Source organism: Mastomys coucha, unplaced genomic scaffold, assembly GCF_008632895.1.
Source record: "Mastomys coucha isolate ucsf_1 unplaced genomic scaffold, UCSF_Mcou_1 pScaffold5, whole genome shotgun sequence".
In the NCBI taxonomy this organism is placed as follows: Eukaryota; Metazoa; Chordata; class Mammalia; order Rodentia; family Muridae; genus Mastomys; species Mastomys coucha.
In genome coordinates this window covers 1,083,694-1,110,897 of record NW_022196911.1, presented here as the reverse complement: position 1 = coordinate 1,110,897, position 27,204 = coordinate 1,083,694, and the positions used below count along the sequence as shown (strand labels likewise).

Genomic DNA, 27,204 nt, shown 5'->3' with positions numbered 1-27,204 from the left:
CCCTTCAAGGACACCACTGGCTCTTCCCCTCTCTCCCCGATTTTTTTTAAAAAAAGACACACTTTATAGCCCAGGCTAGCCTCAAACCAGAGTTAACCCTTTGGCTCTCTTTCCCAAGTGCTGGGTTTATAGGAGTGAGCCCCTACACTTGTATCCCCCATTTACTTTGGAAAGATAAAGAATAATGCTTTTGCTCAATTTACCAAGTAAAGAGACTATCAGTTAACCTTAAAAAATGTGTGTGAATGAATGAAAATAGAAAAAAAAAAGCCTTTAAAAAAGATTTACTTTTAATTATATGATATGTGGATGTTAGTGTGTGGGTGTGCACATACATGAATGCAGGTGTCCCACAAGGACCAGAACGGAGTGTCGGAGTCCCTGGAGCTGAGGTGACAGTCACCGGTGAGCTACCTGATGTGGGTGCTGGGATCACATCACAGGTCCTGCTCTTAACAGCTGACCTGTTTCTCCAGCTCTGAAAGGTACTCTCGACTCAAAAAGTAAGTCTAGCTGGGTGTGGTAGCACATTCTTTAATCCCAGGATCTGGAGGAACCTCGGTGAATTCAATGCCAGCCTGCCTGGTCTACATGTCAGGCTCTAGGCCAGCTCGGGGGATCCATAGAGAGTGAGATGGATTGGAGGACAAGGGAGCTTGCCCAACACTTCTTAGGACCTGAGTTGCAGAAAATTGACAAGGAAACTTGTCTTTGTACAACACACAGCAGTTCAGGCAGACCAGGGCGTGCACGAGCGAGCACACACATACCCATACACATGTACTCACTCACACATACACCCAGTAACATACTCTAGTAATAAATAAGATGCAAGGAGTAGCTCTGGGCTAGCCCAGATGCAAGAGTGCTCCTGCCTGGTGTGCATGAAAGCCCCGGTGTCATCCCTAGCACTGACAAACTGGGTGTGGTAGCAGTGGCCTGAAAGCCCAGCATTGGGAAGGAGACACAGGAGGACCAGAAATGGAAGGCATGGAAAGGGTGATCTTTGGCTACGTAGAGTCTGAAGCAGCTTAGGCTAGGTGAGACCACTGTGCATCAGGGAAGGGGACGCTTTCTCACTATCATGTCTCAAACAACTAGTTTCTAGTTTCTATGCCCAGTTAATGCTAATGGGAGCCTAGAATGGAGTTGCCATGTACCGTGGACAATCTGTCAGATTCTAATTCAGCTTGTACTATGTGAACCTCGTGTGTCTGTGTGAGCTGGAAGAGAGGGGACAGAATACATCTTTAAGATTTCTCTTGCTTTTAGAACTAATGAACTTTTAGATCCAATGCCTTCTTCTGGTGTGACAGTGTACCCGCATACATAAAATAAATGAATAAAAAAGAAAGAAAGAGAAGAAATAAAGACAGAGTTGTAAGTAGTTGCTATACACCCACCATCGTCTTGCCTGCATTTAAGAAGTGAAAGCACCAGGCTCCTGCTCACATGCTACAGAAATTCTCTTCCCTCTTGTTTAAACAAGCAGTTCCAAAGCCAACGCTGCCTTTTAAGATTCTGAACAACTCTCTGTTTGCTTGAGTCAGGGTTGGTCGGTGTAGCCTTGGCTAAGTAGTTATAGAACTAGCTGTATATATACACCAGGTTGGCCTCAAACTCAGAGATCTGACTGCCTTGGCCTCCTGAGTGTTGGGATCCAAGGCGCACGCCACCACGCCCAGCTCTGACCACCACACCCAGCTCAGACCACTACGCCCAGCTCTGACCACCACCTCAACAACTACTGAGAATACATCTTCCTTACAGAGCTTAATTTACAAAACAAAAAACAAACAAACAAATAAAAACAAAAGACAAAAACAAAAAACCATCAACACAAAGACCCTGAAATTCTCTTTGAAGAAGTCTGCTTGCCCTGTACTTTTTTGTTTCTCCCTATTTTTTTTTTTCTTTTTTGAGATGAGATGAGGTCTCATGAATCCCAGCCAGGCTTTGAACTCCTGATCCTCCTTCCCAATGATTCATGCATGCTAGCAAACATTTTACCAATTGAGCTATATCTCGAACCCCTTGCCATTAAAGATTTGTGCTCTCTTTCTTTCATTATTTCCTCCTTTCTTTCTTTTTTTTTGGGGGGGGGGGTCGAGACAGAGTTTCTCTGTATAGCCCTGGCTGTCCTGGAACTCACTCTGTAGACCAGGCTGGCCTCGAACTCAGAAATCCGCCTGCCTCTGCCTCACAAGTGCTAGGATTAAAGGCACGCGCGCCACCATCGCCCGGCTTCCTCCTTTCTTTTGAGGCAGAAGTATCTCCTGTCACACCAGCCTTCCTGGAACTCTCTATTATAGGTCAGACTGGTCCTGAACCCACGGGGTGCAGCTAGCCTCTGCCCCAAGTGCTGAAACCAATCCTGCACCAACATGCCTGGCCTCTTGTGCAGTTTCTGATTACTAGCAAAAAGTACAAAACCACGTGTGCAGTGTGAAGTATCATCTAGAAAGCCATAGATCCAACCATTTGACAGAACCTTAAAAATTGAAAGGATCTTCTAAATATTCTGCCTGCGGTTCCACTGGGATTACCCGCTGGAAGCCCCACCTTCCCACAAGAAACTGAGCACAAGACAAACTAACAAAACATGGAATATACAACACCTTATACACAAAAAAATGCCAGGAGAAAGGGAGATCTTGGAGGACCCATTCGAAGCTTTGTTTATTCATCCATGTAGACATCCTGACTCCGGGGCTGGAGAGAGGGCGCAGCAGTTAAAAGAATAGACAACTCTTCCAGAGGCCAGAAGTTCAGTTCCCAATATCCAAGGTCTTGTAACTATATGCTCTAGGGGAATCCAACATCTGAGGCTTTGGAGGGCACCTGTACTCACATTCATATATCCACACATGGACTGACTGACACATACATATGCACATTAATACAAACAAATCTTAAACAAAACGTCTAATGACTTGGGAGAAGAGTGCTATTCATTTTTTTTAAGGTCTTTAATTTGTAGGTTTCATAAATTTCCACCCTGGCCAGCGGTAGAAACACTAGAGATGTTACAGACGGGACAGAATATGAAAGAGCCCTCGGCATAAACAAGCTAGACTATAGGAAACGAGAGATATTTTTAGCTCTGCTAAACTTTTGAAGTCATTTAAAATTCCACAGGGAGACATGGCTTTGGGGGAACAGTTACACAGAGAAAAATACAGAAGCCCTGGAAAGTCTATGCCCCACTTTGAGACAACAGATTTGGCAGCATTGGTCTCAAATATTTAAATCAGAGCCATTTTCATAAATGTAAGTTAGTGAGTGGAGTTTAATTTTCTAAGGGAGTAAAAAGGAAAGCGCACAGTCTCCTAAAAAGCCCAGTCTCGGTAGGACTGGCTCAGACTATCAAATACCAAGTTAGTGGATTTGAAAATGCATTCTGAAAGCCTGGCGTAGACTGCCCACTTTCTAGAAGTTGGCATAACATTACAACTCACACAAGTAGATTCCTAGAAAACAAGCATGGGAAAAATAATTTTTTTTTTACTATTTTTTTTTAACTAACACTTAAATGGCGTTTCTTGCCATAAATTTAGTAACTATGGCTTTACTAATCCCAACCACGTATGGCTTGCAATTTCTCAGACATAGGAACTTTTAAAATTAGGCTAGGGCAGGTTATCCACAGCGAATCTGACCCGGATTGGATTCGGCTAGCTGCTGTGGCTTCTCTCAACAGCACAGCCCCCACTTCCCTAAGGGGAAAGGATATTGCTCCCAACCAGATAGATGCATTGTCCCGTGAGCTTTTCCAAGAGGATTTTGGTTTGAATAAAAATAAAACGTGCGGCTCATTGGTTCCTGAGGGACTATGGAATGCTGTCCCGGTGAAAGTATAGGGAGAGATAATTGAAAGCCAATAAAATTCCAGCCACACGGCTCAGACTCTTCTTCCAGAGTCACATCGCAGGAAGAAAAAAAGTCACCAAAGCCTTACCTGTGATGGTAATGGTCCCCAGCATACTTAGTAACAGTTTTCGGCCTCCTACGGCAGGAAATCTCCTTCTCCTCTGTCTCCTCCTTGCTAACCCAGTGAGATGACGATGTGATGAGAAGGAACGCAGTCCTGTTTACCCTCAGAGCATCAAGGAGCCCCTCCAGCCCTAGAGGTGCAGCAATGCGCGGTGGAGAAGCACTTCTCCGGCTAATTATAGGAGGCCCTGCCCACGCCACAGGCCCCGCCCACAGCCAGCCAGCCCACACCTCTGCCCGGACTTGGCTGCACCCCCGGGGCAGTCACGTGCCCCATTTTACAGGGCTGGTCTCTGTGCTTGGTCTGTAGCGACCCAGGAGGAAGTTTTAAAGTCTCTGGGGCGAGCCAGACCCCGAGCATCAATATTTGATCCAAGCAGTGACTTCATCCCTGGCACCGACCCCCGTATCTCAAACTTTTAAAATTATGTAAAGGCAATAACTGCGCAGATATTAAATTCTGCGATTTTTAACGCCACGTTCTGTGTCCTTTAGTTGGTTTAAAGGTGGATGAGGTGCAAAGGGGCAGTTCTTATTAAAGCCCATAGTATTTTATATGTTGCCAACCGTTTCCTACACACCGGCCAGCGTAAAGACCCACAACTCTCTGCAGTCCTGTTTCCCAGGCCTTTTGCAAAGGGTTGTGACAAAGCGAAGTGTCTTCAGCATTTAGCTAAGACAACCTTTTAAAAAGCAGAAATATCTGACCCTTGGGTCTCTCTTCTTTTCGTGGTAGAAATGAGCTAAGCATTTGATTGAAATTTCAACATTCTCCTGCCTCTAACGTACAAGCCTATAGCAAATAAAACAGCTGCATTAAAAATTCAGGCAGGCGCAGCTTTTAGCCGGGCGGTAGTGGCGCACGCCTTTAATCACAGCACTTGAGAGGCAGAGGCAGGCGGATTTCTGAGTTCGAGGCCAGCCTGGTCTACAGAGTGAGTTCCAGGACAGCCAAGGCTACACAGAGAAACCCTGTCTCGAAATACACACACACACACACACACACACACACACACACACACACACACACACGAAAGAAAGAAAAAGGAAAAGGAAAATCCAGACAGCCAGATATTTCTTTTCTGTTAATCCTGAGATTGTTTCTCTACGAAGGCACAAGAATAAATGAGCTGGGTCTTTGGTTAGGATAGGTCCATTAGACACCCGCCTGTTGGAGCAAACAACCTCTCCCCACCCCAAAATAAAAGGTTTTGTTATTGCTCTTCTCTTCAGACCTGAAGGCCTTGTTCATGACTACTTAAGAAATAGGAGCGGGGAGATCGGTGCGGAAAAGAGTGGGCAGAGACAAGCGACACAAAAAGGGGATTTAAAAAAAAAAAAATCAAGTTTGTCAGACACCGAGTACGGTTGCTGCTTCTTGCCACCAGGGGGCGCAACGCACCACATTCCGGCCCAGAAAGAGCGAAGAAAGGGCCAACTCCTCCAGGGCACTCAGACCACTTACACGGATCAGCTTCCCAGCCAACACCCAACCTGGCTGTGAGTCTAGGCAAGCCAGGCAATGTGTCTTATCCTGGTTGGTTAAGATCTGGGAGCAGACATTTGCCCTCTGCCTTTCCCATAGGTGGGGTTTCAGACAGCCCAGACACCTCTCTTCTCACCATCTATTCCGGTTGTGTAGATCATGAATGAGAAGCCCTACACGCAGCGTCAGTGGTCCACATTAAACTAGACACTTCCCCCAGTGTCCCAGGATCCCTGAAGTCCCAGGGAACTAAGAATACAGAATATTGTCCCAACACTCAGTAGTACACAGCTCGTGGCTGTCACTCTGCTCCTCTGTGGATTCAGGTTTACATAACCGTATCACCAACACCTTCCCTTCTGAGCCCAAACTCTAAGAACAGCGATGCCACTTTGATAGCTAGGGGAAAATTCACCAGATACAAAACTCAGACAAAACACTCTTAAAAAAAAAAAAAAAAGGCTAAGGGGGCCGGGCAGAGGCGGATGTCTGAGTTCGAGACCAGCCTGGTCTACAGAGTGAGTTCCAGGACAGTCAGGGCTACACAGAGAAACCCTATCTTGGGGAAAAAAAAAAAAAAAAAAAAGCTAAGGCAAGATCTCTGCTTTCATAACACAGGTGACAATACACTCCTCAAATGACATTCAAAGTCAAAGCTATGGATGCTTAGAGGCTGACTCTCCCAGCACACAGTTCTCTGGGATCACTTATCTTGCTGAGCAATGAAGGCCAGAGAGTGTATGTATGCCGTGGCCATCAGCAAGTTCCTCTGGGGCTGGCCTTAAAATGGAAAACCATCAATCAGGAAGAAGGCAGAGGAAAGGTCAGACAGAAGGGTCATTGCAAATGCAGGCAACTTTCCTTTGCCATCTACTCCTTTCTACTCATGTTAAATGAGTCGTTTTAGAGCCAAGCATCACCACCCAAAGCAAAAAAAGCCGACACACACACACACACACTATATATATATATATATATACATATATATATATATATATACATATATATATATATATATATATGTATATATATATATATATATATGCCCATGACTTGGTGGAAGATGGGGTGGGGAGGGGGATGCTTTCTCAAATCTGCACGATTCCATCAACAAATATTTGCCAAGGCCATGTTCCGGTTTTGGTGTGCCGAACACCACTGGGGGCCAAGCAGATACTATGGCCTCAGGATAGATACTCAGCTGTGAGTGGCAACTGCCCTGGGGGTACAGGGATAGAGCTGGCCTTCGAAAAGAATGGAGGCTCACCCACGTGGCACACAAAGAAGCCACATCCTGGGGCAGAGCCTGGAAAGCGTGATTTGGGGACTCCTGGGTGGGCTCCTTAAAGCTACCGTTACTTACAGTTAATGTTCGGAGGCCCAGAACAGCAGAGGAGACTAGAGATGCTAACCAGAAATGCTAGGACAGAGATCACACACGAGGTAGGATGTCTAAGGACGTCTTAAGAACTTTGTAATAACACAGTCTGGGAGAGGAAAGGGGGCAGCCAGGGATGGTGTACACGTGTAATCCCATCACTGTGGACAGAAGCAGACCAATAGTTAAAGGCTAGCCTCAGCTACATAACGACTTTGAGGCCAGCCTGGGCTACATGAGACTCTGTCTCGAAAATAAAAAGGTAAAATAACAGGACAAACAATCGGAGTACAGCAGATCTTTGGCTAAAGAAGATATACAGCGATGCGGATAACAGCAGCACTTAGGTAGGAGAGGGAGGTCAGGAGTTCAAGGCTACCCACAGGCCAGCCAAGTTATCATTGGACTGTGTTTCAAATAAGCAAACAAAGACAGAAATAGACAAGAGGTACAAATGTGGGGCTTGTGAGACGATAGCTGAGAGCTGAGCCATTAGAAGAAGATCCTGCTTTTGCATCCAGCATCCATCGTAGGTGGCGTATAACAACCATAACTCCAGTTCCAGGGAATTTGATACCCTCTTCTGTACTTGGGAGAAAACCCACACTCACATATCCACAAATATCCACACAATTTGAAAAGAGGGGGTTGTTGAGATAGCTCAGGGTTAAAAGTGCTGGCTATTCTTTGGAAGGATCAAGGTTCAATTCCAGAACCTAGATGGTGGCTCATGACCACCTGTAAGTCCAGACCCATCTTCGAACCTCCTCTGGCAATACAGCCACAAATATACATTAAGGTAAACACACACATAAAATGAAAGAAAAGAAAATCTCAAAAGAAAAGGTTTTTGTTCATTCATTTTGTTTTGTTGAGACAGGGTTTCTCTGTGTAGCCCTTGCTGTCCTGGAACTCGCTCTGTAAACCAGGCTGGCCTCGAACTCAGATCCACATGCTTTTGCTTCCCCTGAGTGCTGGAATTAAAGCACGACTGGGCAGAAGAAAAGTTTTTTTTCAATTAAAAAAAAAAATCTTTGAGATAAATGTTAATAAACTGATGAAAAGATGTTCAACATCATTATCCATTATAAATATGCAAATTAAAACCACTTCACTCCCACCAGGATGCTAATAGCCAAATGACAACAATAACCATGAAGAAGCTGGGGCTGGCAGCAAGGAAAAGTGATGTGGAAAGTGTCTGGGACTTTCCCCAGAGCCTACCACAGCTGCCAGATGACCCAGCAACAAACATACACCCAAGAGCAATGAGAACACACCATCAGAGCATAACCTGGGCAGGACCACTCGTAGTGACGTCATTAGCACAAAGTTTAAAGTTGTGTCTTTAAAAACAACTTTAGTGCGCCACCAACTGACACAGGCTGAAACAAGAATAGTGGATCTGTGTAAGAAAATAGCAGTGATTAAAACGGAGTTTGTGGGGGCTGGAGGTGTGGCTCAGAGCTGCTCTTGCAGAGGACCCAGGTTCAGTTCTCACACCCCATGAGGCTGTGCACAAGTGTCTATAACTCCAGTTCCAGAGCACCTGACAGACGTCTTCTCTTCTCCAGGCCTCTGAAGACACACACACACACACACACACACACACACACACACACACACACACACACACACAAACAGGTATATATGCAGACTAAACACCCATACACATAGACTAAAACTTAAAAATTTAAAAGTGGTGAAGGTAGTCAGGACTCGTAGCTTACACCTGTAAATCCCAGGACCCAGAAGGCTGATGCAGGAGGATTGCCAACTTTGAGGCCAGCCTAGGCTACATATCAAATACTAGCCCAAGTAAGACTATCTAACAAGACCAAGTTTTAACCCAACCCCCAAAAAGCTAAGATAATAAATTTTTTGTCACAATGGGGGAAAAATGACACACAGACATAACACAGCTAAAGAAAAAAGAGTGAGGGGAGGAGGGCCACACACAGGAAGGGAAATGCTTCGCGTAAGCCTGGGACTCGCTGAGAGATCCCGCTCTAGGGGCAGTCAGTCCCCGCTAGGATCAACTGTGGAAAGTGTGGTCTAGGGCACACCACAGTTTGGGAGCAGAATAAGGTCCCCAAGATCCTTTGGAGTACAGGGATACTGCCTTGTGGCTGAGCATCTTTGGTCTCCTTTGAGCATCTTTGGCCTCCTTTTATGCAGCACAGTCTTGCACTGGACACTGCACACCGCAAGGGACCACTGACAACTGCATAATGAATACACAGACTTTACACTGGTTTGTGTTTGCTGGTTTCTTGTTTGTCTGCTCTGAGATAGCGTGATGTAATGTGTGTGTGTGTATGTGTTTATACACCTACCTGTGTGTGAGCACACCTGCGTGTGCTATATATATATATATATATATATATATATATATATATATATATACACATACATCTCCCAGGCTGGCCTTGAATTCCTTATTTTCCCACCTCTATCTCCCAAGTGCTAGAATTAACATGCATGTACAACTACATCTGGCTGTTTGTATGTTTTTTATTTGTTTTGTTTTGAGATAGGGTCTTACTGTGTATAGCCCTGGTTAGCCTCAAATCCCAACCTTACTGTTTTGGCATCCCCAATGCTGGGATTACAGATATGTGAGTTTCCATGCCTGGATCTCAACAGCAAATGCTAAATCACTCCTGGATTACTCATGCACACACACACACACACACACACACACACACACACACACACACACACGCACGCACGCACGCACGCACGCGCGCGCGCGCGCGCGCACGCACGCACACACTGTTTGATCGGAGGCTAGTTGATTCTATGGTTGACTGATTAGGTGTGGAATCTGCAGCTCCAGAGGATGTGCTATGTAGACCTAATTAGCCTGGGTCTTTTTGTGTAGCCCTGGCTGTCCTGGAACTTGCTCTGTAGACTAGGCTGGTCTAGAATTCAGGGATCTGCTTGTCTCTACTTCTCAAGTGCAAGGATTAAAGGCTATACTGAATATCTAAAAGGATACTGACAAGTTATGGACAGGATAGCTAGTTTTACTACTGGGCTCTGAGTATTCTGGTCTCTGCCCTATGCAGCAAGAGCACTAGCTAATTGAATTTTATGGTCCACATGCATTGGCTATGTTAACACAGATATGGTTATTTAAGTTTTAAAAATCCAAATAAATAATCTGAAGAGCATGAAATTTTAAAACACTTCAAAAGCATGGAGGAAAACGAGTAAAAACCCGATTTGAAGGAGATCTGGAGGATGGGCCAGCGGTTGAGAGTGCCTGCTGCTCCCTCAGAGGACCTGGGCTTCGGTACCAGCTCCCACATCAGACAGCTCAGAAAACACCTGTAGCTCACACAGATCTGCTTGTCTCTGCCTCCCGAATGCTGGGATTAAAGGTGTAAGCCAACCCCTCACCTAATTATTCGGAGCAAAACTGGAAAGCAAATGGTATATTTTTGATGGCGTCCCAAATGCTGTGTAGCACGTGTGTGTCTTTAGAAATTGTTTGTTTAGTGTGATATTGTGTGTTTTGTATGGGTTTGTGTATGTGTATACACCTACCTGTGTGTGAGCACACCTGCGTGTGTGTATATGGAGGTCAGAGGTCAATGTCTATTGTCTCCACTGTTCTCCACCTTATTTCTGAGACAGGTCCTCTCAGTGACTTAGGAGCCTGTCATTTCCGCTAGACTGTCTGGCTAGTAGGACCTCAGGATCTGTCTGTCTCTACCCTCCCAGTCTTGGGATTACAGACAAGAGCCATGATAGCCAGCTTTTATGTTGGGGCTGGAGATCCCAGTTGTGCTTCTCACGCTTGCATGCAGAGCAAGCACTTGACTCATGGAGCCCCTCCCTACCCATTTTCCTCAAGTCTTAGTCAAGAGGAGTGGGGAGGAGGGATAATCTGAAGTTATAGACTCAGAAGAAATAATGGTGATCACATACATGGCACTCACTGATTCTCCATGACAGCAGGATCTATGTCAATAAGAACGTGAGCCCCAAACCACACACAGAGCCAGCCTCAAACTTTCTAGTAACCACATTAGAAAGCATAAAGGAAAAACTTAAGGTTATGTGTGTGTATGTGTGTTATGTGTGTATATATATATGTATGTGTATATATGTATGTGTGTGTGTATATGTATGTATGTATATATATGCACGCTTAGTCATCAGGGCAGAGAATGACACTATTTGAGAAGGATTAGGAGGTGTGGTTTTACTGAAGTGGACGTGGCCTTGTTAGAGGAAGTGTGACAGTAGGAGTGGGCTTGGTGGTTTCAAAAGCACACATCCTGCCCAGTATCTCTCTCCCCCTCTCTCCCTCCCTCCCTCCCTCCCTGTCTGTCTGTCTCTTTGTCTGTCTTCAGATCAGGATGTAACTATAAGCTACTGCTCCAGCACCAGGAGTGCCTCCATGGCCCTTCCATGCCCCTGCCATGACAATAAAGGACTAACCCTCTGAACCTGTAAGCAAGCCCCCAGTTAACTGCTTTCTCTTGTAATAGTTGCATTGATCACGCTGTCTCTGCACCGCAATAGAGCAGTGACTGAGACAAGTGGAAAATGAGCTTCCCCCAGGTGAGCAGCCTGGATTCCTAGCTGACAGCTTATCAAGTGCAAATGGATCCTGGAGATTTTTTTCCGTGAGTTTCAGGAGGCTGATGTGTCCAGGAAGCACACGAGGGATGAGGTCTGGATAAGGCAGGTCTGGCAGGTTGGACAGCAGAGTATCCATCATGCTGACCCTGATGGAGTCCCAATGTGTCTGAACACACTGAAAGGAAATTAACTCGGCGAGGGGAACACTCGGAGCCAAGATTTGACAGTGACGACGAAACGATACCCTTTTTTTTAAAAGTTCATTCACTGACTATCTCAGTTGGCTTGGGCAACGACACAAAGCGATCAAAGCACCATAACCTGGCACACAGCTCCCAGACAACCAGGGCTCATTTCTCACCACTCTGAAGGCCAGAGGTCTGGAGTTAGCATTCTATCATGAGGCTGGAGACTCTCGACTGACTTTTGGGGTACTTTGTTTGTGTTTGGACTGGGGATTGCCTAGGGCCTCCTGCATGCTAGCCAAGTGTTCTGAAAAATCACCTCTAGGAGTTGGCAAGATGGCTCAGAGGGGACAGGAACTCACTGCCAAGGTCGATGACTTTACGTAGATCCCTGTACCCCCGCCTTGGTGGACAGACCTGACTGCTTAAACTGCTCCACAGAGAGAGGCAGAGGGCTGGGGGAGGGGGTGTAGAGCCTATATGTAATAACAATAACAGGTTTTTTTAATTGCCATATCTGGGACTGGAAAGATGGCTCAGCAGTTAAGAGCCCTAGCTGCTCTTACAGAGGACCTAAGGTTCGGTTCCCAGCACCCACATGGTATACAGACATTTGGGCAAAATACCCATACATCTAAAATAAAATTTAAAAAAATTTTTTAAATTTAAAAGGCAAGGTCTCTCACTGGTCTAGAACACACCAAGTAGAGTAGACTGGCTGGCCACCAAGTCCCAGGGACCCTCTTACCTTGGCCTCCCCAGCATCAGGATTACAAGCATGTCCACACCACACTTGGCTTTTTAAATATAGGTTCTGGGGGATTGTACTGAAGCCCACAGGCATGTTTACCAAGTGAACTATCTCCCCAGTCCTTTTGTTTGTTTAGTTTTTGAATAGTGTCTTAGTTAGGGTTTTACTGCTGTGAACAGACACCATGACCAAGGCAACTCCTGTAAGGACAACATTGAATTGGGGCTGGCTTACAGGTTCAGACATTCAGTCCATTATCATTAAGATGGGAGCATGGCAGCATCCAGGCAGGCATGGTGCAGGAGGAGCTGAGAGTTCTACATCTTCATCTGAAGGCCTCTGGGAGAACACTGACTTCCAAGCAGCTAGGATGAGGGTTTAAAGCCCACACCCACAGTCACACACCTACTCCAACAAGGCCATACATAATAGTGCCACTCCCTGGGCCAAGCATATTCAAACTGCCACAAATAGGGTCTTGGGTCTTCCAGGTTAGCCTTGAACTCAATATATAGCAGAGCAAGATCTTGAACTGTTGTTCCTGATTTTACCTCTCAAGTGCTGGGGGTTGCAGGCCTTTATTCTTTATTCTTACATTTTAAAGAGAGTGAGAAATAAACTTAAAAACGAGAACTAGTAATAGTGAGATCCAGTTAGTTTTGGCAGGCTTCCACAAGGCACATTCCTCTTGGAAATATACGTAAGTCCTGGCGTTTTTTTCTTTTAATTCGAGGCAGCTTCTTTTCTCAGGAGATATTAGGGAAGATGAAAGGGGGACATGATTGATGTTTGCAAATACTTAGAGGGCTGCCTTCAGAAAGGGAGGCGAGTTTGCTTTCTGCGGAACATAGAAGTTAGCCCTGGAGAGAAGCAGAGTTTCAGGCCTCCTTTTATGGAAAAAAAAAAAAAAAAAAAAAAAAAAACCTCTCCAGAAGAGGCAGCCACACACATCAGCCCTGTGACTCTCTTCTACATAGTCTTCTTGGTCCCAAATTTGACTTTTCCATCTAACAACCACACAGGATGCTAAGCTAACTGCCCCTCCCTCCACCTGGTACCTCATTTGGATAGAGCTGCTCCTTCTTCCTCTCCATCCCCATTTTTAGAGACAAGATCTCACAAAGTGTGAATTGGCCCCGAATGGGTTAATGTGGCTGAGGGTGACCTTGAACTTCTGACCCCCTTCTCATTATCTCCTGTGCCACCATACCCCAATTTAATGTAGTTCTAGGGAGAGGACGCAGAGTGTTGTGCATGCTAGGTCAACATTACAACTGAGCCACAGCCCTAGGCTCTGAAGAGAAAGGGCCTTTAAATAGCCAATTAAGCCAAGTATGGTGGCTCTGCTTAGAGAGTCCAAGACTAGCCTGGGCTATAGAACAAGTTCAAGGTTAGCATGGGCAACTCCGGGAATCTTTAAAAATATAACATAAAAATGACTAAACAAACAAAGGGTTTAAAAATGAGAGGTCACTTAAGGTGGGTCTAACCCAAACCATCTGGCATCCTCATGAGAAGAAATTTGGACAATTAAAGACACCCAGGAATGTAGAAAGGAGAGACAATGTAGGGATACCAAGAAAACAGTCATCCACAAGCCAAAGAGAGGCCTCAGGAGTCGCTGAAACCGCTCAGACTCTGAGAATGATAAATGTCTATCTCTACGTCATCTGCTCTAGAGTTTTGTTCTAGCGGCCCCAGCAGACTCGAACAGTGAGGTAATGACCACATGCTTGGCACTTTTCTAAACATGACACACCTATGTTAAGACACAGTAAAGCTGGAAGGCAAGACAGCTCAGCCGAAACAAAGAAAAAGCAAAAATCAAACAAATAAACAAAAAAACAAAAACAAAAAAAACCCACTTGCTCTCAAACCTGGTGACCTAAGTTCAATCCCTCGGACTCACATGTTGAAAAAAAGAATATCAACCAGGCTGGTGAGATGGCTCAGCAGGTAAGAGCACTGACTGCTCTTCCAAAGGTCCTGAGTTTGGATCCCAGCAACCACATGGTGGCTCACAATCATCCGTAATGAAATCTGACCTCTTCTGGTGTGTCTGAAGACAGCTACAGTGTATTACACTGGAGGGAGCGGGGCCGGAGCAAACAGGTCCTGAGTTCAATTCTCAGCAGCCACATGATGGCTCATGGCCATCTGTACAGCTACAGTGTAGTCATACACATAAAATAAATAAATAAATAAATATTAAAAAAAAATCAACCATAGTGAGCTTTGTATGAACACACACACACACACACACACACACACACACACACACACACATACACACACAGATGCATTAAAGCAGCCATGCACGGTGGTACCAGTCTTTAATCTCAGCACTCGCCTGAATAACATATGTACTCTATACAGACATTCGAGTAGCAATAGCAATCAGAAAAAAACTCAAAAGTATGAGCACAAATGGGGGTGAGGTGGGGGAATTTTTGTTTGTCTGTTTTTGAGACTCGGTTGGCCTGAAGCTTACTGTATACACCAAGCTGGCCTCAAATGAAGAACAATTTTAAGTTGTCATGTATTGATTGACGTGTCTACATGTTTCCTATGTTTATGTGTGGGTGCGCATGTGGAGGACAACTTTGTAGAGTCAGTCAGTTCTCTCCCTCAACTTCTATGCCAGCTCCAGGGAATCAAACACAGGTCATCAGGCTTGTGCAACAATTGCATTTTACCCGCTCAACCATCTTGCTTGCCCAGAAGCTGAATTCTAAGCCAAGAGAACACGTTTTCTTTGCCTAACTGCTGTGGCTGGGATGCTGAGCACGTCCCAGGGTGGTGCTATTGGAGGGTACCACAGGCCTTCAGGAGTAGGCCTGTACTGGGAGGACCTTAAGTTATTGGGGACATCCTCCTAGAATGGATTAGAGGACAACCCACTTCCTGTTCCTTTTGCTTCCCAGTACAAGATGAGCATCTCATTGCTTCACATGCTCTGGTCCTGGCTATTGGACACACCCACCTACCTGAGACCCAAAACAGCGGATGCCCTAGTCTTGGACTGAAGCCTATAAAGCAGGAAGCCAAAATGACTTTTTTTTTTCCAAGACAGGGTTTCTCTGTGAAGCCCTGGCTATCCTGGAACTCACTCTGTAGACCAGGCTGGCCTCGAACTCAGAAATCCGCCTGCCTCTGCCTCCCAAGTGCTGGGATTAAAGGCGTGCACCACCACTGCTCGGCGACTGTTTTTTTTCCTCTTGGTCAGTTAACTTCCTTGGGTATTTCTTCACTGTGGCAGAAAGTCACTCAGACAAGCGCTGTACTGACCCCTACACCACCCTCACAAAGAGCATGGCTCTAAACGAAACGGTGAGTAGAACTGCATAAAACCATAGCAATCCATAGTTGACACTTCTAGAATCATCTAGCTGACAGGAAGCAATGGCTTTTGTCAACATCATCTCCATCCACGCTTCTTTCTCAGTCCCAACCGTCCAGGATCTCAGCAGAACTAACACATCAGAGAGCCACGTGATACCTTGTGGCGACATTCCGTTTATAAAGCCTTTAACCTTGTTCTTCATGCCCAGATGCCTCTGAGGCAAGATGGTATTGAATAAAATACTGTCCCCTCTCGAACCTCTTATCCAACTAAGATTAAAACTTCAAATCCAGAAAATGACTTTTAGTATCAGATTAAGAAAAGCTACTGAGATAATTTATAAATAGGCATAATGACATTTTAATCACCTGAGAAGGCTCAGGTGTCTGCATGAGCTAATCCTTTGTGGTTCTAAGGCCCAAAGGAGTAATACTGATGAGTCAGGCTCCAGAGGATGCTCATTTTACAGATCGAAATTGACTCCACGGATATATGGAATATATCCAAATGAAGTTCGTCTGCATGCATGCATGTGTGTGTGTGTGTAATTAAGAGAAAGAAGCAGAGTACAGTGACATGCACCTGTGATCTCAGCACTTGGGGAAGCTGAGGCAGGAGGATTGCCTGAGTTATTCCAACGCCAGCAGGAGTGAATCTAAATGAGTTCCCAGGATCGCACAGCTAAAGACTTTCCCCTGAGTTCAAGGCTTATTTTCACTTTCATGTTAGTGCTCTACCGTTTTCCAAACATCAACAAGACAAGATGGAGCTTGAGAAAATGCCACACAACATTATTGTATCTGAAACACAAAGTGCGTATTGTGGGGAGGGGGCGCTCCTACATCTACAGAACATTTCTAGGAATCCTTGTTCACTTATGGATAGGTCAGGATGGCATTGCATGCTTCCAGGCAAGATGCTAGCTAGCAGTAGACACTCTGAGGGCCAGCTGTACACTCTGAAAGGGAGCTAGCTTTGTTACCACCCATGCAACAAAAAGGAGTATGGCCAAGACTCACAAAACTGGGGCACTTGCAGGCATGGTGCATGCACCTGTAAGACCAGCATTGCCAGGGAGAGACAGGCAGACTGACTGACTACCTTGAGTTTGAGGCCACCCCAGGCTATATAGGGAGACTCTAACAAAAAATAAAGCAAAACAGGTTGACATACTAAACCACAGGAATGGAGCTGCCATGAGCTTTCCTTCACCAGGTCCCCATCATCCCTGGCTCTATTCTCTATCAAGGAGGAGGTAAGAGACATCAGATGCCAGATGTTAACAACTGGTACCAAGAAAAACGGAGGCAGAATGGAGGATAATGATGGGGTGGCAGGGAGGTCTTCCTAAAAACATACAAGATTATGTCACACATTAAAATAGAAAAGGAGGCAAACTTCACAAAATATTTCTTCTGAGTAGGGAAACCACCTTTAGCAGAAAAGCAAGTGTGTGTGTGTGTGTGTGTGTGTGTGTGTGTGTGTGTCTTTGTTTACTAGGAGCAAGGACAGATCTTAGCGTGCCTACTCTTCAGATCAAGTTATTATGGACCTCAAACAAGGAAGAAGGATTACTTTTGATTCTAGAGTAGATTATCTGTAAGGGAACGGACTCACAGGGAGAACAGCAATGATTCAGGTCACCTTTGGTCTTCCCATATCCCAAAGGTACTCAGCATTAGGAATGGGAAAGCTCAGATTCAATAAAACAAATGTCAATGAGAGCGGCATTAGCAAAGTGTATTCTCCACAATGCAGCAAATTCAGCCGTTAAGTAATTGAGTTACCAGTCCTCCACTTACGCTTATACCTGAGGGATAGCTTTGAGGGATAGCACAGCGGGTCCTTGTGAAACTGAGAACTAGATGGTCTGGACACCTCTGCTTTAACCAGTGCCCCCAGGAATGGGGAGGGGTGAGCCCCATGCTCAGCCAGTGTAACGGGGACTCATTTCCTGCACGCAGCCTCTTTTCTGGTCTCTGATGAACGCTGCGCTCGCTGGTTCACCAGCTAGTGTTTTCAAAGTGGATGCACTCTATAGGAACAAGTACCAACCACAAAGCCGGGAAAGACAAACACCACTGCCGCTGCCGCTGGTGTAAATTCCCTCAGCTCTGGGTATGCAAATGGCGTTGATAGCTACATGAAGAGAATAACTGAAAACAAGGACAGAGCACCACTGTTCTTTTCCTCACACAAATGTGACGGGAAAGATTGAAATGTTGTTTTTTGCTACATAGACTCTCCAAACCACAGAAGCACCCAGAAATCCCTGCCATGTGAAGAAAACATCCAGATATATTGAGACCTGAGGCAGTGCAGGATTACTTGCACGAGGTTCGTTAGACATTTTGTTTAGCCACGGGTTAGAGTAGCATTCACAGAAATAGGATGTTAAGATTTCCTTATCTGTTTGAGGAACAGAAGTGAAAGATGCTCAGAGAGAAAGTCAAGTAGTTTAATAAAAAGATAAATTGACAAATCGCCGCAAGGGGATGCAGAGACTGACTCTGGAACGGAAAGGAAATTGCAGATTTTTCTTTTTATTGTACATACACACTTGCATTTATCCCTAAACATGTATGGCCTAAAGTTGTCCCTGGGGCTGGCAGTGTGTCTCAGTGGGTAAAAGAGTTCACCATGCAAGCCTGAGGACCCTAAGATCTGGAAGGCCATGAGAAAGAAAGGTAGATGTGGTGGTGGCCATGGGTGGTCCTAGCATTCCTAAAGATGCAATGAGAGGCAGAGGCAGGAGACGTGCCCAGACGGTCATGGGCCAGGTAGCCTGGGGGATGCACCACAGTAGCAAAACCAAGAGATTCTGCCTCAAATCAAGAAGATAACGACTGACTCGAAAAAACTGTCTTCTGACCTCTATGCACATGCCCACACTCATACGTGCACATGCACGCACACGTACACACACACACACACACACACACACACACACAAGTAAATACTTTAAAATTCTGTTCTGAGATTACACAGCCACTTAACTGTTTCCCCACATATCTATCCTATTTTTCAGTTTGCTTCTGCGACTTAAAGAGAGTATCTAAGCTGGGAAGGAGGGAGTGAGGGCAGAAAGCACCCATGGGGGAAAAAAAAAGATTCTAATATTCCTGAATTTCTTAATTTCAGAAAAGGGAAAGATTTCACTTCTGCCTGTCTAAAAATGGTGTCAGTGACTTCTTGAGTTCTTAAGTCAGCAGGAGGTAGAATTACCTAGGAGACAAGCCTCCAGGCACCCCTGTGAGAGATTTTTCTAGATTAAGTTAGCCTAATCTAGGCCTCTGACCTATGAAGGGTTATCTTCAGTAGGTTAAGTGAGATACAAGACCTACCTTAAAAGTGGGCACCATTCCCTGTGCTCGGATCCTGGTCTGCACTAAAAGAAAAAGCGAACCGGGCACTGCGTTCATTGCTCTCTGCTTCCTGACTGCAGACGCTATATGAGCAGCCATGTCCAGATCACACAAGCTGTCCAGATCACACAAGCTGTCTGCTGGGGGGGTACTTGAACTGTGAGCCAGAGTAAACCCTGTCTTAACCTGCTCTTGTCAGAGTACCTTAGCCCAACAGTGAGATCAAGTACAGAAAACTGGTATCAGAAGTGCCCTGGGACTTACTGTGTAGCCCAGCTGGCCTTGAACTATGAAGCAATCCTTCTGTCTCAGCCTCCCACATTTTGGCATTATAGGTAAGTATAAAATTACCATACCCACATGTCATTTCTCTCCTGCTTTTTGGTGGTCCTGGGAGTCAATCCCAGAGCCCCAAAGCATGCTGTACAAATATTCTCTTGCCGAGCTACGGCCATGGCCTCAGAAATAGCACCTGTTATTTTAAAGTAACCATTCATTCAGCAAGACTGCTCCTTGAACCAAAGGGTAAGTAAAAAACACTTGCTGTGGAAGCAAGACAATGGGAGTTTGAATCCCCAGGACCCATGTGAAAGCCGGGCTCAGCTGTGAGGTCATGTAACCCCTGCATCGGAAGTGGGGGGTCGGAGACAGATCCCCCGTCTCCAGACAGAAGCTGGCTGGTGAAAGCCAGGCACTTCTGCTGCTGTGAGGGATCCAGTCTCTAAAAAGAAGGTGTGGGGAGGGGATCCAGTCTCTAAAAAGAAGGTGTAGGGAGGGGCAATGCTCTCTCCCCCGGCCTCCACATATAGGCATGGGCATGAGCACCTACATACAATTTTTCCTAAAGGCATCTAACAGGCCATTGAGATGCCTCAGGAGTCAGTCAAGGCCCCTGTCATGAATCCTGATGAGCCATGTTTAATCACTCGAACTCCTAAGGTAGAACCAACTCCCATAAGTTGTCTTCTGACTTCTACACACACACACCAACATACACACACACACAGACACACACACACACACACACACACACACCACAGGCTTAACACTAATATCAAAAGAAAAGCATGAAAAAAAATGCTGTTGAAGAATTTTTTTTTTTAAAGATTTATTTATTTATTAGTACACTGTAGCTGTCTTCAGACACACCAGACAAGGGCGTCAGATCTCATTATGGGTGGTTGTGAGTCACCATGTGGTTGCTGGGATTTGAACTCATGATCTTCTGAAGAGCAGCCAGTGCTCTTCCCGCTGAGAAATCTCACCAGCCCACTGTTGAAGAATTTAAGGTGAGGATTCCATCTGCATGAACACCACCAGGCTGTGAATTCTGATGGCTAGGCAGATAAGATAAAGATAAAAACAAGGGAACAGCACTTCTGCCTATAGGATGGGCCTCTGGAAGAAGAGTCATAGTTGCTGTCTTAGTCAGGGGTTCTAGTCCTGCACAAAACATCACGAGCAAGAAGCAAGCTGGGGAGGAAAGGGTTTATTCAGCTTACACTTCCTTTGGTGAAGTCAGGACTGGAACTCAAGCAGGTCAGGAAGCAGGAGCTGATGCAGAGGCCATGGAGGGATGTTACTTACTGGCTTGCTTCTCCTGGCTTGCTCAGCTTGCTTGCTTGCTTGCTTTTTTAAAAAAAAACATTTATTTATTTATTTATTTATTTATTTATTTATTTATTTATTTATTTATGTGAGTACGCTTTAGCTGTACAGATGGTTGAGAGCCTTCATGTGGTTGTTGAGAATTGAATTTTTAGGATCTCTACTCGCTCAGTCAGCCACGCTCACTTGCTCTGGCCCAAAGATTTACTTACTATTATACATACATAAGTACACAGTAGCTGACTTCAGATGCACCAGAAGAGGGTGTCAGATCTCATTATGGGTGGTTGTGAGCCACCATGCGGTTGCTGGGATTTGAACTCAGGACCATTCGGAAGAAGCAGTCAATGCTCTTACCCACTGAGCCATCTTGCCAGCCCTCAGCTTGCTTTCTTAGAGAACCCAGGACTACCAGCCCAGGGGTGGCACCACCCACAATGGGCCCTCCCACCCTTGATTGAGAAAATTGAGAAAATGCCTTACAGCTGGATCTCAAGGAGGCATTTCCTCAAGGGAGGCTTCTTTCTCTGTGATAACTCCAACCAACCAATGTGAGCTTGCTGACACACAAAACCAGCCAGTACAGTGGCCTCTATAGTTCTCTCAGAGGATGGCTACCTTCCCAGAAGTTGGGTTTTTCTCAGGGTCTTCTGATGGACAGAATGTTTCTCTCCACTGCCCCAGCACTCAGCATTTGGTGTGTGCCCAGGCTCCCCAGGCCAGCCATGGTTCACTGTCTGGGTCTCCTTAGAGAAGCCATGCAATGCAGTCAGTCACAGGTAGGGACAGAATGGCTTTTCATAAAAGATGGTGCTGAAATGTCTGAGAAACCACATGGGGGGCAAGAAGACAGCAAACAGCAAGCCTCCAGGAGACAAGTCACAGATGACAAGGGATATTGTGCTCTCCAGGATCTCATGGGATGTGTACCTGGCCCCGATCCCAAATATCTAGCCTACACATCAGCTCGGCCACATACGAAAACCCCTCATGGATTTGCAAGACCGCACAGTGAATAAGATCCTGCTGCTGAGCCTGACGACCTGAAGTCAATCACTGGGTTTTGTACAACCGAAGGTGAAAACTGACTTGTGTGTGCATTGTGCTTTCCGCATATTCACTGTGGTGCGCATGCACACACACGCACAAACACACGCGTGCACACATGCACACACACACACACAGTAATTAAAAATAAGAGTCAGGGTGGGTGGCAAGATGGCTCAGTCCTGGTGCCCCTCAACCAAACCTGATAACCCGAGTTCAATCCCCAGAACCAACATGGTAGAAAGAGAGCTAATTCCTGCAAATTGTCCCCTGACCACTACAAGCACACTCAAACCTCTGCACACTCGAGAATAAGTGAGTATATGAGTACACATCCACACACACCCACAGCAAAGAAATGAAAACATAGTAGGTTTAAAAAAACACAAGACAAAACACCTCACTCAGACTATCTTTTTCTGCCACATTTCAAAGATCTCAAATTGCCCACAAAATTCTTCACAAACCACACTGATTTGGTTCCCTTTTAATTAGCCCAGTTTTTTCTGTCTGGGTTTTCTTTCATTCAGGCTTTGACACTACAACCCGATATTGTAATGTTGTCATCTCTAAAACTCACACTTGAGAAACATGAAATCAAGTCACGCGCACACACACATACACACAAACAAACAAAACCTCATGACGATGTTCTAAGTAAGCTTGTGATCTTGTGCCGAGTCACATTCTCAGCTATCCTGGTCCACATGCAGCCAAGTGACCAGCAGATGAGGCTCACAGGAAACTTCTGGAGCCACACTTTCTCCAGGCAGCTTCTGTATGTGCCTATGTGCCTCCCCTGCATGGGGACAGTGCAGTGGTTAATTGTCAGTTTATGGTTCTAATAACCTAGGTTTGAATCCCAAGAACAGTGCCTAGCCTACAGACACTGCCATAACTACTGACAATGAGGATGAAGTTTAGGGAGGCGGTGGTTGTTTGAATACGCTTGGCCCAAGGGAAGTGGCACTATCTGAACGTGCGGCCTTGTTGGAGTGGGTATGGGCTTGTGGGTGGAAGTGTGTCACCGTGGAGATGGACTTTGAGGTTCTATACTCAAACTCCACACAGTGCAGAAGAGAACCTCTTCCTGGCTGTCTGAGGAAGACAATGTCTCCTTCTGCTTGTCTTTGAATCAAGATGTAGAACTCTCAGCTCCTCCTCCAGCACCATGTCTGCCTACATACCGCTATGCTTCCTGCCATGATGGTAATGGACTAGACTTCTGAAACTGTAAGCCAGCCCCATTTAAATGTTTTCATTTATAAGAGTTGCCGGGGTCAAAGCGTCTCTTCACAGCAATGGGAAGTCTAATGAAGACAAAGGTAGACAGTGGCACTTGCCTAGAATCTACAGGGCCCTGACTTCTAACCCTAACACCACAGGGAAGTGGACACATCAAGTGTTGACTCTGGATGCTCTTGGTTCTGCTAAAAACCCACCTCATTTCTTACAGTGCTGTGCATAAAACCTGGGCCTTGCACACCATGGATAAGTGCTATGAACACTGGGCTTGGGCTTCGTCCCCTAGCCCCTTAAGGTGACATATCTCATTCCAACTTCCCCAGGTGTTAGTGCTGCCCCTGACCTCAGGGAGTTGCTCCACCTGAACTCTGAGCAGCTCCCATCTCTTGCAAAGTTCTTAGGTAATCAATCACTAAGCAGTCTCTTTTTAGCCTTATGTTTTATTGTAATTAGTCTTCTACTGACTGTCTTCTCATGTCCCCTGTTGGGAAGAATCAGAATTAGAAAACCCAGATGAGGGCTGGTGAGATGGCTCAGTGGTTAAGAGCACCGACTGCTCTTCCGAAAGTCCTGAGTTCAAATCCCAGCAACCACACGGTGGCTCACAACCATCCGTAATGAGATCTGACGCTCTCTTCTGGTGTGTCTGAAGACAGCAATAGTATACTTACATATAATAATAAATAAATCTTTAAAAAAAAAAAAAAGAAAGAAAAGAAAACCCAGATGAATGGTCTCTGAAGTACCTGAGCCACAGGGACTTCAGTGGGGTGAAGAATAAGAATAATTCATTAGAGAGCTGTAGAGATGGCTCAGGCAGTAAAGTTCCAGAGTTTGATCCCCAGAGCCCACAAAGAGAGCTATGAGTGTGTCCTGAATGTGTCCTGAGTGTGTCCTCTTGGTACTAGGGAGGCAAGTCTCTGTAGATTACTGCTTAACCAGCCAAGCCTTTTTGAAAAGCTTCAGCCACTGAGAGATTCTGTCTCAAAAAACCAAAGAAGGGGGCTGGAGAGATGGCTCAGTGGTTAAGAGCACTGACTGCTCTTCCAAAGGTCCTGAGTTCAAATCCCAGCAACCACATAGTGGCTCACAAACATCTGTAATGGGATCTGATGCCCTTTTCTGATGTGTGTCTGAAAACAACTACAGTGTACTTATATATAATAAATAAATAAATCTTTAAAAATAAATTTATAAATAAATAAAAAAAAAAACAACAAAGTAGATGGCTCCTGAGTAATGATGCCTGAGCTTGTCCTCTGACTTCCACACATGCACACGCACACCTGTACACACACAAACTTACACACACAGATGCACCAGCCACTGTCCGGCTCAACTCAGAAATGAACATAGACAGGACAAAGGATTGGCCTCGGGAATTTGATTTGGGTCCACGCCAGCTGTCTGCTGGGTATTATTTGAAAGTCTCACACTCAGTCAGGGAAATACTTCATCTGTGAGACTATGTATGCATTTCTAACTTTATATGGTGCCTGTGGTGATATATAAAGATCAGCTCTTCCCACCAACTTCAAAGCAGCTCCTGGCTTGGCGCAGCACTGTGGGGGTATAGGAGGGGAGAAACGGGTTCCATGTGTTCAAAGGATCTTATCCAGCGAGGCAATGCCCAGTACTTTCATCTGTGCCTTATTTATATTGACTAGAGGAGCCAAGTTACTACACTGAATAAACCTTTTAAAAACTACATTTATGTATGTATGTATGTATATCTGTGTGTGTGTGTGTGTGTGTGTGTGTGTGTGTGTGTGTGTGTGTGTGTAGGGCAGAGGACAACTCTCATGAGTCACTTCTTTCCTTCTATCATGCAGGTCCTGGGAATTGAGCTCAGACTGGAAGCCTTAGTGGCTGGCAATCACCCGTACCCGCTGAGTACCTCCATGGCTCCTCTATATCTTGAATGGAATGGTAAATGACCCCAGCACTACTTCCACCTGAACTAACGTGGCAGCAACACTTTGGCTAAAGATGCACCAGCCTGGGCTGGAGAGATGGCTCAGTGGATAAGATCATTGGCTGCTCTTCCGGAGGTCCGAGGTCCTGAGTTTAAGTCCCAGCAACCACATAGTAACTCACAACCATCTGTAATGAGATCAAATGTCCCCTTCTGGTGTGTCTGAAGATAGCTACAGTGTACTTACATATAATAAATAAATAAATCTTAAAAGTCGGGCAGTGGTGGTGCACGCCTTTAATCCCAGCCCTTGGGAGGCAGAGGCAGGCGGATTTCTGAGTTTGAGGCCAGCCTGGTCTACAGAGTGAGTTCCAGGACAACCAGGGCTATACAGAGAAACCCTGTCTCGAAAAGAAAAATAAATAAATAAATAAAAAGTAAATAAATCTAAAAAAAAACAAAAAAAGATGTACCAGCCCATTGCTCCTTCTTCCCCACCTCACTCAAGAGCTAGACGCCACAAGATCTAGATATGATTTCTGTGATCATAGCTCAGGGAGAGAGATATATGTACATGCCATCTGTGCGAATGACACGAGCTTCTTTGGAGTGATGCTGAACTGTCACTTTCATTTTTAGTTTGGCCAGGTGTTGGACCCTCACTTTTATAAAGCAAGCATCTTAGTCTTTCTAATGAGAATTCACAGCTGACATCATCACCCAAGAATGAGGGACAACGATTCTAAAAAAAAAAAAATTAATTCCAAGAGAAGAACATTGAGGAAAGAGAGTGCAATGCCAATCCCCAAACACAGGGGCTACCCAGAGCGCATGTTAAACATCTCCTTTTGAGTACCATGAGGCAATACAGTAAGACAGTGTTTTCTATTATTGGCAGTATATATCAACCCAGACCATGGTTCACTGCAAGTACAGTCTGCCCTCCAGCTTCCAATGTCCTGCCAAAGCCAGCCTGGCCTGCAAGGACAGCTTACCATCTTCAACAATGACTTCTTCCCCTTGCCCATCCTGGTTTTCCTCTTGGACGTGGACATCTTCTTGTTCAGGTACGCCATTGGCAGCGGACAGCTGACCATTCTTCTGTGGGAGCTGGGGAGAAAGACAAAGTCATATAAACATGAGATTGGTCCCATACTGCCCCCACCCTACCCCCAGTGCAAGGTAAAAGCAAAGCCTTGACTTCCACGTATAAACTATGAAATGGAGAAATACAGAAGGGCGAAGTGCCATGATGAAGAAGATGAGAGTTCTAGACCATTCAGTGACCATATAGAATACATGATGTTCTGTCACCAAAAGATTGATCCTTGTATGTGCAGTGTGTTGCACAAGTCTACACAGTCATCTCTCTGTCCATTAGTTATTTAAGACCCTGTTTCAGAAACTACAATGAAGCATCTCTGGGTGAGTCTCTCAACACACTGAGCATACATACTAGCACAGAAGCCAAACTTCTCTTGTCCTTTCCATTTTATTCTTGTGATGCTGGGGATCTAGGGCATTGATACGCTAGGGAAGAAATCTATCATCTCTGGCCCTAGAAGAAAGAGTGTGTATGTATGCATGTGTGTGTTACTATAAAATAGTAACTCACTGACTCTGGTTTTTAAAAGCCCACACCCACACTCTTGGATGTTTTCCTTGAGCATCTCTCTTTCTACGAACAGCTTTTCCTAAATCTGGTAAAAAAATGCCTTTTAGTAAGGCCCAACCCTTGGTTTGGAAAGTTGGCTCTGTGGAACGCACAGCACTTACTGCTGAGCGTTCTATAGTAGAAGGAGACCCAATCCCCACAAATTATCCTTTGACCTCCATGTGTGCACCACAGTACTCATGCACACACATGTATCAGCACACACAAATAAATGTTAAAAGTTTAAAGGAAGGAAGGGACGGAGCTGGAGGGAATACTGGCTGCTCTTACAGAGGACCCGTGTTTGCTTCCCAGCAACCACACGGGGGACGCACAGCCATCCAGAACTCCAGTTCCAGGGGGTCTGATGTCCTCTGCTAGAAGGGTACAAGGCACACACGGGGCACATAAATACATGCAGGCAAAACGCTCATCGAAAATAAATACATTTATTTTAAAAATTATAAGATCCAACTCAGCTTTTTAAAAACATTTAAAGCTAAACAAATAAATAAAGCCACATTTCTTTGTGATTAGATGCAGGTTAGAAAAAAGCTGAGCTTGCCGAGCGGCACACGCCTTTAGTCCCAGCACTTGGGAGGCAGAGGCAGGCGGATTTCTGAGTTCGAGGCCAGCCT

The 27,204-nt window shown here is 45.4% G+C and overlaps 1 protein-coding gene across 2 annotated transcripts in view; it reads right to left on the bottom strand.

The window, feature by feature from the left end:
* Akap12 (A-kinase anchoring protein 12) overlaps nt 1–27,204 on the bottom strand; it is a 96,929-nt gene that overhangs the window by 21,883 nt on the left and 47,842 nt on the right. Inside the window, exon 2 of one of the 2 annotated variants that reach the window (XM_031355140.1) lies at nt 25,908–26,022. In XM_031355140.1, coding sequence (XP_031211000.1) covers nt 25,908–26,022 — 115 coding nt within the window. Of the gene's footprint in view, nt 1–3,958; nt 4,151–25,907; nt 26,023–27,204 lie in introns of those variants that run through there. The other variant, XM_031355142.1, reaches the window with a different exon arrangement.